Consider the following 13,875-nt stretch of genomic DNA (forward strand, 5'->3'; position numbering starts at 1 on the left):
CCAAAGATGTGCGGGTTAGGTGGATTGGCCATGCTAAATTGCCCGTAGTGTAAGGTTAATGGGGGGATTGTTGGGTTACGGGTATACGGGTTACGTGGGTTTAAGTAGGGTGATCATTGCTCGGCACAACATCGAGGGCCGAAGGGCCTGTTCTGTGCTGTACTGTTCTATGTTCTATGTTCTATGGAGTCACATGCAGTCTGGTAATTGGGGGGGGGGGGCATCTTTAACACGGTCCTGGACCTGGCACTGGACCGGTCTAGGTCTAGATCGGGTAAGAGGCAGGAAGCGGCCAAGGTCCTGAGGGGGTTCATGGACCAGATGGGGGTAGTGGACCCGTGAAGATTTGCTAGGCCAAGGGCGAAGGAGTTTTCTTTATTCTCCCATGTCCACAAAGTGTAAAACAAAGAACAAAGAAAATTATGGCACAGGAACAGGCCCTTCGGCCTTCCCAGCCTGCGCCGATCCAGATCCCTTATCTAAACCTGTCCCCTATTTTCCAAGGTCTACTTCCCTCTGTTCTCCACCCGTTCATATATCTGTCTAGATGCATCTTAAATGATGCTATCGTGCCCGCCTCTACCACCTCCGCTGGCTAAGCGTTCCAGGCACCCACCACCCTCTGCGTGAAAAAGTTTCCACGCACATCTCCATTAAACTTTTCCCCTCTCACCTTGAAATTGTGACCTCTTGTAATTGACACCCCTACTCTTGGAAAAAGCTTGTTGCTATCCACCCTGTCCATACCTCTCATAATTTTGTAGACCTCAATCAGGTCCTCCATCAACCTCCGTCTTTCCAATGAAAACAATCCTAATCTACTCGACATTTCTTCATAGCTAGCACTCTCCATACCAGGCAACATCCTGGTGAACCTCCTCTGCACCCTCTCTAAAGCATCCACATCCTTCTGGTAATATGGCGATCAGAACTGCACGCAGTATTCCAAATGTGGCCTAACCAAAGTCCTATACAACTGTAACATGACCTGCCGACTCTTGTACTCAATACCCCGTCCGATGAAGGCAAGCATGCTGTATGCCGCCTTGACCACTCTATCAACCTGCGTTGTGTTGCTCGTTCTGGGTGAGTGTGCTTAACACTCAATTTGGCTCTTTTTCGTTCCTTAGCTTTGGAGTCGCCAGGTATCGTTAAGATACCGCTACAAGTTTCAAGTTCAGGTTCAAAGCAATAAATCCATACACCAGTTAGTAAGTTCAAACAAGACACGTTTATTATATTACAGTAATCTACTAATCATGCATATAAAACTATAAGACTAGGCTAATCCTACCACTAATAGACCAAATACTTACCTGGATAAGGGGACTGCCGGATCAGGGAACAATGGCCTCTAGCTTTGTCCTGGGTCCGCAGGCTTCCAGTAGTTATGGACTAAAGCGGGTCAGGAGTGTCTACTCTCGTAGCGTGCGTTGTGACACTTGTTGGTGGCTGCCGTCCAGACCTCTTCTCGAGGTTCTTCTGCTGTGACGGTGTTCTGCTGGGAGGGCTTCCAGTAGTTCTGGACTAAAGGGGGTCAGGAGTGTCTACTCTCGTAGCCCGGAGACAGATCTTGTTAATGTGGAGGGATACGAAACCCCCAAGTGTGGAGACTTGGGTCAGTAACATGGCTGGGTTTCTAGGTTTGGAGAGGATAAAGTTTGCCTTGAGAGGGTCCTTGCTGGGGTTCTCCAGGCGGTGGCAACCGTTCCTTGACTTCCTTGCGGAACGTGAAGTGAGGAGGTCAGCAGCAAACGGGGGGGGGGGGGGGGGGGGGGAGTTTAAACAAAAAAGAAAATTCCACTGAACACACTCGAGGCACTCTTACCCCTCTTTGCTCTTTGCACTACAACTGCCCCATTTCGAACATTAAAGTTCTCATTATTGCTGTTCTATAATTCTTGCACTTCTCTGTAATTTCCTTGCAAATTTTTTTCCAGTAGTTAGTAACTTACATCCTACTTTGAGAAATATAATTGCACATTTTTGTACCTTAGTTCTAACCAGATAGATTCTGTCCTTGATCCCTCTGGGGCATCCTCTCTCCAGCACTGCAGTGTTATTCTTAAGGAATTACCCGTCCCACTTTCCTATCTTTCTGAACCTGTTGTATCCAGATATATTTAATACCCAGCCCTATCCTTTGAGCTACTTCTTCATTATAGCCCCTATCATATTTTCACGTGGCTATTTGTGTCTGCAACTCGCCAATCTTATTTACCACACTCTTGCACATTCACATACATGCACAACAACACTAATTTACTCTGAACCTACCTAACATCTTACTCTTTTCCAATGGTATCGGGGATCTGGCTCTTCCAATATTCCGTGCACCTTGGTATTCCTGCTAATATTACCTCCTGGTCCCCACACACTTATTAATTTAGTTTAAACCCTTTCCTCCTGTTTTTGCCTCATCTCCCCCAGAGCTGGTCCCAATGTCCAAGGAATATAAAGACCTCCCTCCTCCCCATCTTTCCACATACACATTAAAACTTCCTGTTTCTATACTTGTTTGCGCGTGGTACCTGAAATAATCTGGAACTCACTACTTTTGAGGTCTTGCTTACTAATTTCCTACCTAGCTCCTTAAATTCTGATTGGCGGGTCAGTCTTTCTACCTATGTTGTTGGCACTGATGTGGACCACGAATGTTGGGTGTTCACCCCCACCCCCGGTATACTTTGCAGCTGTTCAGTGACATCCTTAACCTTGGAATGAAGGAGGTTATGTACCATCCTGCATTCACGTTGCAGCTGGACAAATGCTTGCGTATTCTCCTGTTGAATCTCCAATCACTCTTCAAGTTGTTCTCCTGCCTCCTGTGCAGCTGAACCAACCATGGTGCCATGGACTTTGTTCTGGCTGAACTTCCCCAATGAACCATCAATTTTATCTTCATTCAGAACTGGATTTAATGAGATGCATTTGGGGGTCTCCTGCATTACTTAAACCTGTTTCTTCTTGACAGTCTTGTGGTCACCCATTCCTTCTCCCCTAGCATACTTTTAGCTGTGAGTTGACCACAGCTATAAATGTGTTACCATAAAACACTCAATCTCTCAGTGTGCCTGCCATCTGCTGCTCAAGCTCCAAAGACCGGAGCACAAGCTGCTGCACCCGATGACACTTCCGGCATATATCATTATCGAGGACACTGGGAGCATCCTGGAGTTCCCACATAATGCAGGATTCAAGAGGTTGGAGTTGTCCTGGCATTCCTTTGTCTATTTGGATAATAAACCTAGCTATTACTAATAAACCATACCACTTTTTAAAAAGAGTTACTTACCAGCTACTCATTTCCCTTCTGTTGACTTCACTTAAATATAAGAAAACTGAATGCTTTACTTGACCTTTTAAAAATATTTTTAGTTTTACAGCTTAGACTAACTCCATAGCTCTGGAGAAAGAAAAACGCAGTTACAATTATCACCAGCTTCTTCCTGGGATTCCAAATTTATTTATCTGCTCCAGTTCTCCTTAGTTAATTGTCTGACGCCAAACCTGGGCCTCAATTAATCTCCTCTCCGGTACTCCTGATTCACCTTTAATTTGAGTAACTCAAAAAGGAGTTTCAAATGTTTTGTCTTGTTTATATAGGCAGAATGTCAACATGAACTCGTTTGACAAAAGTACGGAAGGCAGTATCATTGGATTTCTTCAGTTAGTGCTTCCTGAACTTGAACGAGACATAGTATTTACTCATAAAATGGGGATTGAATATAGGTTTGCTGTATTTTTTTAAAGAAAACAAATATTTGAATAATAGAGTTGCGTCCTATTTCTGGATATATCCATCTAAGTCGCAGTGAAATAATATTTTGCATATCAGGATCATCAATACATCTGAACAGTGGGTAGCACTATTGTTTCACAGCTCCAGGGTCCCAGATTCAATTCCCAGCTTGGGTCATTGTCTGTATGGAGTCTGCACATTCTCCTCGTGTCTGCATGGGTTTCCTCTCACAAGTCCCAAAAGACGTGCTGTTAGGTAATTTGGACATTCTGAATTCTATGAACAGGTGCCGGAATATGGCGACTGAGGGCCTTTCACAGTAACTTCATTGCAGTGTTAATGTAAGCCTACTTGTGACAATAAAGATTATTATTAAAGAAGGATTTTTATGCTGCAGCTCAGAGTGTCTTTATTCAGCGAAAACAAATTGCAGTAGTGCAGATGTTCCTTAACTAAATACATAAAGATTGTAGCCCAACGGCTACAGAATGGTGTTGTCTGAGCCACTTAATCTTCTTTTTATGGAAGTATACTTGAACCTGGAGAAGGAAACCATGAGCATCCCACAAAATGACTTTTATTGACTGATCAATTCCGCCCAGAATTTTTGGAGGAATTCCACACCCAGAAGTAAAGGCAGGGTGAAGACAATAAAACAATATGTGGCTCCTGTGTGCAAATTATGGTGATAGCTTGAGTGTGATTGAATACTTTCCAAATGCCTGGATGAGTGCAGCTTTAATAGCAGTGTGTAACAAATACAAGATGCACTGTAGGAACTTGCCAAGCTTCAAACAACATCTTTCAAATCCATGACCATTACCATCTCGAAGGCCAAGGGCAGCAGACTCATAGGAACAATACCACCTACAAGTTCCTCTCCAAGTCCCTGACCATCCTGACTTGGAAATACATTGCCATTCCTTCACTTTTGCTGAGTCAAAACCCTGGAACTCTCCCAAATAGCAACGTGGGTGCTCCTAAACCACAAGAATGGCAGCGGTTTATGAAGGCAGCTCGCCACCACCCTCTTGAAAACAGTTTGGGACGGGTATTAAATGCCGATCCAGTGACTCCTACATCCCTCAAATGAATAAAGAATTACTGTCCCAATTGGAAAGTATCTTCCAAGTTACTGCTTTCCAATTTGCGTGCTGTAATAAAAGGCATGCAAAAAAATTCTGGTCACATGACACCTCCCTATAATGATTTCGAGAGCTATTAGCTCATGGACATTGTTTTATGGCCGAGGTGATTGGATTCTGTAGTGCCCCAGCCATTAACTTCTGAATGAACCATTATCCACCTTGATGGCATAGGAAGAACATCTTTCCGTATATGTGTGTCTTGGTCGACTTTGTCTCCACTCGTTGTGTAGAGGCAGTTTCATTGTATATTTTTAAGTAGATCTGGACATTGACAAGTGTGAAATTCCATTTTAGGTTGCCTGGGCATGTCCTAATTGTATTCCACATTGGAACCTTGCAGAAAACTGGTCAGCTTGTAATAACAGATGTCATGCGACTATGGCAGCAATCTTAAGCCAATGGCTTTGCTTGCTTTTTAAAAGTCCTTTTTAAAGCTATTCAATGTATGTTTGATCAGCCAATTAAATTAAAGATTAATATCACATACATATTTCACATCATCCTAACAACTTGGTTACTAATTGTTTTCACTCATCTATTTAAGCCGACAGCAGGAAATCGAAGAGAAGCTGATTGAAGAAGAAACAGCAAGAAGAGTTGAGGAACTTGTGGCAAAACGTGTTGAAGAAGAGTTGGAGAAACGTAAAGATGAAATTGAGCGTGAGGTACTCCGGCGTGTTGAGGAGGCCAAGCGCATTATGGAAAAGCAACTGTTGGAGGAGCTTGAGCGACAGCGACATGCTGAGCTTGCTGCACAGAAAGCTAGAGAGGTAACGCTCGATCGTTGGAAAAGCAAACGACAGTCCATGGCAAAACTTTCAGTCACAGTCAATGGTCACCACTTAATCTTCATCAGTAAATGGAATCAGAATACGTCTGTCCCTTTCCAGCAGTCTGCAGTACCACAGCGTTGTTTTTTTTTAAGTTGTATTTCTTTTGATGTGCAAACCAACCTTTTATAATAGTTAAGATGCTGAACGAAGTATTTAATTAGGCTACACAAGGCATTGTTCCATGGCATTTGCTGTTTAAATTCAAGAACCGTTGGTGAAATAATACTAATGTGCCAGCATATCAATACCTGTGAAAATCTTTTTCCACACTTAAGTTTAATTGAAACTTTTGCCATGGCTGCAGAATTTGAGTTAACCTAACCGTGCAAAAGCTTTTTCTTTAAAGGCTTTTCAGGCTAGCAATTTGCCCTTTATTTGTGTAAACACTTTTCCATCCTTATTCCAAGCGACTTAGTCTTTTCAATGCTGAAGTAGGTTAAAGTGGCTGAGCTTGCAGTACTTGCTTATGGCAAGTGGTTTATGTTTGCTGTATATCCATCTTGAGATTATAAAGGGGAAATGTTATCATGAGGTTTCTGATATCAGCCTCCATTTTATTCAAAGGATTCTTGTGGGACTGGAGCTAGTCCTTTATAACCCACCTCCATCGTGTAGTTATAAGTACCTATTCCTCCCAAGAGGGCTATTGACGACTGGTGAGTCCCTCCTTGAAGCTAGACATCCTGTATGTTATATGGTCTAGAAGCTGGAAGATGTCTTCCTGTGAAATAGTGAATTGCTACTATATTTGAATTTTGCTGGCACTCATCACCCTTTGGATTCTGAAATGATATGCTTAATCTTACAGAGAGGTGCAGTATCTAGCTGTCCATGGAAACTTCAAAAATCTAACATTAACCCTTTGAGTGTGGAGTAACTTGGCTTTCATCAATGTACGCATTTTCTTTCAAGTAGTTTAACCGTTAACTTTGGACATTGTTGAATGGAATTAGGGGGGGGGGTACAAAATAGTGTTTAATTCACCATATGCTCTGAACAAACCAATATTTGTGAAGTTTTATACCAAATATGGTCCTACACATTTATGGCAACACCCCACTCAACACTGGCACAAATTGAAGCCCCAGTTCCTTTTTTGTGTATTCATGCCAAATATTTACTGTCTTATGTCGACAACATTGTAAATGCTGGTGTGCTTAACTTGCCAATTTTTTGTAATTACCAAATATTTTTATTAACACTATGTCGTTCAGACCTAATCTTCAGGTAAGTTTTTTTTTGTTCCACCGTGGATCAGATGTATTTGTAAATAACGGGTAGATAGAGAAATTGCTTTAACTTATTTCCCATATATCAGTTCTAAACCTCAGACTTAATTTTTGTTGTTTGGCTCCCCCACCTCCGATCATTGCCTGTTCCTGCACTTCTTTCTTTAATTTCATGCACTCCTCCCTGTCTTCTGCCTTCATACCTCAATTCCATATAAACTAGATGAAAGCCTGGAATTTTAACTAACACACAGCAGCCATAGTATTTCATCGTTTTTAGGAACCCGGTGTAAAATCTATTAATTGATATATTTTTTAAAAATTTGTTCAAGAAAAGATAATTTTAATGCAAGTTTTTTATTCCCCTATAATTTTTTTTGACAATAATACTGTAGATTAAGATTACTTGCGTCTTGCTGACAAACCACATTAACAAAATTAGCATGATCAATACACCATCATAGATGAGTAGGACTATATTTTAAAGTTCCGCAAAGTTTTCAAAGGGTTAGTGATTAGTTTGGTTTGCTGGTAAAGATATGCTGATTATTGTTTTAGAAATAAAACCAGCGGTATTTTGGGCTGCGTTGCCGTGCAGTTTTAGTTTACTCGTATTTTTAAGTTTTGTTAAATTAACCTGAAATTTCTTGCATTAATCTGTTGACATTAAGTGAAGGAGCATTAATTATTTTAGTTACTATATTTAGTTGTCCTATTGGACTTAAACACATATTCATTTCTAAATGTTCTTGTCTGCTCCTTGAAAGGAGAGGCAGTCGATATTTTCTTTACATTTAATGCAACCAAGGAAGACACAAAATGTGTGAAGAACTCAGTATAGTTAATTTATATGCCATCTTCATAAAATTAAAAACACCTTCAAACTGAGTTTATATTATGAACAGTACTGTATTATAAGCTGCATGATAGTCAGTGCTATCTTACTTTAATGTATTTTATTTCATTTTATTTAAACACACTTATCAAAGTTGTAAAATATTCAGAGTGTATTGATATACTGTAAGATAATGCCTATTGTATTATGATTTGCGTTCTAACTTGTTTGTATTCAGGTTATTTGAAGTTCCAGGGTTGATGAGTGCCAGCTTGTAGCACATTACTAATCATAGTAAGATCATTTTTCTTTTTCATGTCTCTTGATAGTTTCGCTTGGCTTCATGTTAGCATTGTCATCCTACAGACAAAGGGCAAATTTCCTGGGCCATTCACCGTACTGAAGATGTATTTTTTCCGTTCTGTGCACCGTGTGAAATTGTTAACCCGAAGTGCTTGGTGGGTGTTTTGTTGACCAGAAATTTGTAGCAGGCTGATCTGAAAACTTGCAAGTGCACAAAATAACTGAAGTAGTTATTATAAAATGGTTTGATCCCAAGGTCAATATATATAATTTATTCAGCATTTACTCATTAACTTGTAATAACAAATAGTGCCTTGACATTGAAAAGTTACTGGATCACTAGTAGCTTAAATGGCACTTACATATGTGTTCTCAGAACGGAACAAACCATCATTTCTCCTACTGTGAAAGATGCTCTCAGTTCCACAAAAGGATGGATTAAAGCTTGTATTTTTCACTAACAGTAAATGTATCTTTCTTATTAATTGTTTGCCTTAGGAATGGTGATTTATATTGTTTCTTCTTACCGTAAACATCTGCATTCCTCAGCTCAGCCTACGTTGTGTTGTGTTTCTTGTTATTGGCTGAGCTGCTGATGCAGGTGTTGCCAAGCTAACAGTACAAATCAGTTTAAAGAGGAAGCTGGCGCATATGGCAGCCGAGGAGCACACTCTGCAGGACACTGGACGAGACAGTAAATATTCAACTTTTAATGCTGATTAATGGAGCTATAGGTAAAGAATACGTAGGTATTTGTAATTGACGAGAAAAATCTATTCTTTTTTTATTTTTGTTAATGTAATTGGTAAAGTTTCTTTAGCAGTTGTATTGTGTGGTTTAAAAAAGTAGTAATATCAGCAAGCCTGACGAAGGAGGGTTTGGGTCATTGCTGTTTGAGGGCTGGGGTGGGATGGTTTAAACCCAGGAAGAATTTAAGTAAGGGCAAACTAGTTCACATGAATGGCAATAAAAAGGTGGCTGTCTTGGGGATAGAGGAAGGAAAGTATACTAAGGGAAGGAGCAGCTAGTGTAGATGCAATCTTAAAATTATTTCTCTCTAGTAACATCATTTGTCTCCTATTTAGGAGGAAGAACGAGCTAAACGAGAAGAACTTGAGCGAATATTGGAGGAAAATAATCGAAAAATAGCAGAAGCTCAAGCTAAATTGGTAAGCATTATTAAAATAATTATAAGATTGCCTTATTTAATGTCTTAAATGTGATTTCCGCAGTTTACAATAGATAATAGGGATATTAAATGTCCAACAAAATCTTTTGTGTGATATGTCATCATAAGATGGAATGGTTTTTGATTTTGATGAGAGTTCAAATTAGTAACGTCCACATATACAATGCATTGTCATTATCTTGTAAGGATAGGAAGGGAAATATATCTGCAAACTTGGCTGCTTTCGGAAGCCATGATCAATCTTGATCTAATAGAAGTATTACTTAGTTTTCCTTTCTTACAGTTACAATGCACATGTATTTTTTCATATTTTTTTAAGTACTATGCCCAAAAGTGTGGGTCAATATCAACGGCTCATACTTGTGCTGACTCTTATGGCATGTCTTCAGCCCAATATCATTGAATTACTTTCTGTGGCAGAAGCCACACAGTTTGGTGCGAATGAATGCTTCACTGGACTACAATCTTGACTATTAAAGCATCCAAAGTTCCAGTTCACTGGATAGGCTGGAGAGTTTAATTTGCACAAGAGCAGCTCTATATTGCTCAGTAAGAAAGTAAGAATAGTGTGCTCATAGAAAATTCTCAAACATTCCTCTGTGCTAATCATTTTGAATTTTGGCTTGTGTAACCAAGAAAATGGCATTGTGACTCTCTCTCACTCCCATACAGCTTCTCTCAAAATCAGTCACAAGCATAATTCACTGGCAGTTCTGGCCAGAGGTTCCCTGGTTGCTGAGTGGAATTGTTGATTTTGTTTTTGCTTCTATCATACTGACTTTGTATTGTTGAAAACAGTTGATCTAGTGTCAAACCAGGTAACTCCTTCATCAAGTTCCTGAGTTCGTTTGAAGGGTTTTCAAAAAATGTAACAGTCGTGTAGCCGTATGGCTGAGTCCAACGATACAGGATGGGGCAGACCAGAGCTCTTTATAGTTAGGAAGTAAACCCCTTAAAGGGGAATAGCAGCCTTTTCCTTTGGACTCATCTCTCTTTTATATACACATACACAGCCCCCCCCACCTCGCGTTCATCTTTCTCACACCGACATTCCTCTCTCACGCACTGTCACCTCACGCAGATGCATGCACTCTTACCTCTTACATAAACATCATTCACCTGTCCCTCTCACATTCACCTCTCACACACACACTCACCCCAACCTCTCACACAAAATTTTTCTCACATTCACCCCATGCTCACAGACACTCCCCCCGACCTCACACACACAGTCTTACCACTCTTTCGTAGACTCAACTCTCACACAGGCACACACTCATCTCTCCCTCACCCAAGCACACACACTCGCCTCCCTCACATACCTCTCTATCACATACAGAACCCCCTCCTGGTACACACACACACTCCTATCTCTCACGCGCACATTCTTCGTTCTCTCTCTTTTTCTCACACACCCACTTACCCTCCTCTCTCACAGACACTCTCCATTCTCACACACACTCGCACCTCTATCATGTACACACTCACCCCTTCACTTTCACACACTCACCCCTTCACTTTCACATACACTCACCTGTCTCATGCCTGCGCACACATTCACCTCTCTCACTCGTGGGCGCACACACTCATCTCTTTCACACACACTCCCTTTTTCACACACAGGCACTCACCCTCTCTCATGCACATAGCCTCACTTCTCTTTTATGCACACATTCTCACCTTTCGCTCTCGCCCACTCACCTCTTCATCCATTGCATCGTGGCTGCTTCCACCCTCTAAAGACGCGAGTTCTCCTACCCTCCAAGGCCACTACTGCTCCCACTCTCCAGGGCAGCTATCCTCCGACCCTCTAAGGCTGCTACACTCCCACCCTCTGAGGCCGCCCCTTCTCCCACACTCCGAGGCCGCCTCCCATCCCGTCGCCACAGCCTACCTCACTCTGCATCCAGCAGCCATCGCTCTTCACCTTGCCTGGGACTTTCAGTACTGACTTTGCTAGAGTTTGCAGCTCGTCCAATAAGACGCTGGCTTCTCAGTGCATCAGCTGCTGGCAGGCTGAGTGGTGAGCCTATCTATAGCTGATGCAGTATAAAAAAAACCTTCGATTGAACAAGCTGGAAGGACAGATTTTTCAAATCTTAACCTACCATACGGACCTATCCCTGGATATCTCCTATGGAACTCCAGTGTTTCGCAAAACCCCGTTTGGGAAAAGCTGATCTAGAATGATACTTAGTGCAGTATTAAATGTGCTCTATTTTGAAGGCAGTGCCTTTTATTGTATCTGTTCAGGTGAATGTAGTAGATCGCAAAAGACCATTCAACGGAAAGCAGTGGTTTTGTGGTCAACATTTATCCCCTCAACTGACACCATGTATAGTACATAGTGGACTTTTATCTCATATTTGTGGGATCTTGATGTGCAAATTAGCTGCTGCATTTCCCTACAAGACAATACTGAAGTTCTTAAATTAGCTTTGGAAGTACCTGGGAAATAAAATAGACACAAAAGGTACTAGGGTGTATAAATGCAAGGTTATTTCTGTCCCTTAACCTAATTATAAGTCCAACACAGAATGCAGATCTGTACAGTAGACTATCTTGAAGGTAATAATTCTTTGTCCATCTGCCACTCAACCATCCAAAAGAATCAAAGTTCGAAATTGTGGCTGTTCTTGAAAACTTGGGGGTAAATCGAACACTGCTGTTGTGTCAGTTACTTTCCAGATCCGTTGTGTTTAGATGTCTTGCCTACTGATCTATTGCTCGTCCAAAAATGCTAGCTCTACCAGGTGTTGTCACACATAACCACTGGCTACAGATATGAGTGAAGATTCTGTATCCTCACAGGAGCATGCACGCTTATAAAAAGGAACATTTGAATTATCCCAAATTCTAAATGTAATTAAGGAATGAATATCTTCATCAGTGTGTCTTAGTTACCAAGTCTCTCTGTTATTGACCTTTGATATTTTATTACAAACATATCAAAACCGGTTACAGCGAATAAACACCCGGGGAAACATACTTCCCAACAATCAACTATATGGTCTACAGATTTATCCCCCTTTTCACCCGTGCAGAACCTATCATGTGACATTAATGAATGAAAGTTTATCAGTAATCCAATATCCAGCATCCAGATAAATAATGACAATCGGTAAAGTTACCAGTGTGTGCAAACTTGTATGGTTCATGTATCCAACCTCCGGTAGCCGGAAACCCTTCACTGTTTAAAAAAAATCTGTATAATTGCAGAAAGTTAAATCTTTTTGAAAAATTATTTTAATAATCTTTATTAGTGTCACAAGTGAGCTTTCATGAACACTGCAATTAAGTCACTGTGAAAATTCCCTAGTCGCCACGTTCCGGCGCCTGTTCGGATACACGCAGGGAGAATGTAGAATGTCCAATTCACCTAACAACACATTTTTTGGGACTTGTTGGAGGAAACCAGAGCGCCAAGAGGAAACCCACGCAGACACGGGGAGAACGTGCAGACTCGGCACAGACAGTGACCCAAGTCGGGAATGTAACCCGGGTCCCTGGCGCTGTGAAGCGATAGTGCTCAACACTGTGCTGCCATCCTGCCTATATTTTTATATTTTAATGTTCACGGAAATGTTGACCAACATTAAATTAATAAAACTTCCATTTATATAGTGTTTTTAACATTTTAAAATGTACCAAGGTACTTCATAGTAGTGTAATCATACATAAATGGACACTAAGCCAATAGAGCCATGAGGACAAGTGGCTAACAGCTTGGTCAAAGAGGTAGGTTTGAAGGAGGAAATTCCAGAGCTTAGGACTTGGATATCTGAAGGCATAGCTGCCAATGCTGAAGAAAATCAGGATGCACAAGATGCCAGAATATGTTTATGAATCTGACAGCTGAAGGATTAGCTTATAGAACATATTAAAATACAGCACAGAACAGGCCCTTCGGCCCACGATGTTGTGCCGAACCTTTGTCCTAGATTATCATAGAATTTACAGTGCAGAAGGAGGCCATTCAGCCCATCGAGTCTGCACCGGCTCTTGGAAAAAGCACCCTACCCAAGGTCAACACCACCCTATCCCCATAACCCAGTAACCCCACCCAAAAGGGCAATTGTGGACACTATGGGCAATTTATTATGGCCAATCCACCAAACCCGCACATCTTTGGACTGTGGGAGGAAACAGGAGCACCCAGAGGAAATCCACACACACACGGAGTATATGCAGTCTCCGCACAGACAGTGACCCAAGCCAGAATCAAACCTGGGACCCTGGAGTTGTGAAGCAATTGTGCTATCCACAGTGCTACCGTGCTGCCCTTCAGAACAAATTAATGTACGCTCCATCATTCTACCATAATCGATGTACCTATCCAATAGCCGCTTGAAGGTCCCTAATGTTTCCGACTCAACTACTTCCACAGGCAGTGCATTCCATACCCCCACTACTCTCTGGGTAAAGAACCTACCTCTGACATAGGGCTAATTCGCTGGCTTTGAAAGCAGACCATGGCAGGCCAGCAGCACGGTTCAATTCCCGTAACAGCCTCCCCGAACAGGCGCCGGAATGTGGCGACTAGGGGCTTTTCACAGTAACTTCATTTGAAGCCTACTTGTGACAATAAGCGATTTT

General features: G+C 41.6%; 1 protein-coding gene across 2 annotated transcripts in view; it reads left to right on the forward strand.

Moving 5' to 3' along the window:
• arglu1b (arginine and glutamate rich 1b) overlaps positions 1-13,875 on the forward strand; it is a 60,443-nt gene that overhangs the window by 40,830 nt on the left and 5,738 nt on the right. Inside the window, exons 2-3 of one of the 2 annotated variants that reach the window (XR_005463287.1) lie at positions 5,435-8,784; positions 9,176-9,259. Coding sequence is in view for 1 of the 2 variants with exons in the window: in XM_038819066.1 (XP_038674994.1) it covers positions 5,435-5,660; positions 9,176-9,259 (310 nt within the window). In the remaining variant the exon portion in view is untranslated. The remainder of the gene's footprint in view (positions 1-5,434; positions 8,785-9,175; positions 9,260-13,875) is intronic. The other variant, XM_038819066.1, reaches the window with a different exon arrangement.

This window comes from Scyliorhinus canicula, chromosome 14 (genome assembly GCF_902713615.1).
Source record: "Scyliorhinus canicula chromosome 14, sScyCan1.1, whole genome shotgun sequence".
NCBI classification, from domain to species: domain Eukaryota; kingdom Metazoa; phylum Chordata; class Chondrichthyes; order Carcharhiniformes; family Scyliorhinidae; genus Scyliorhinus; species Scyliorhinus canicula.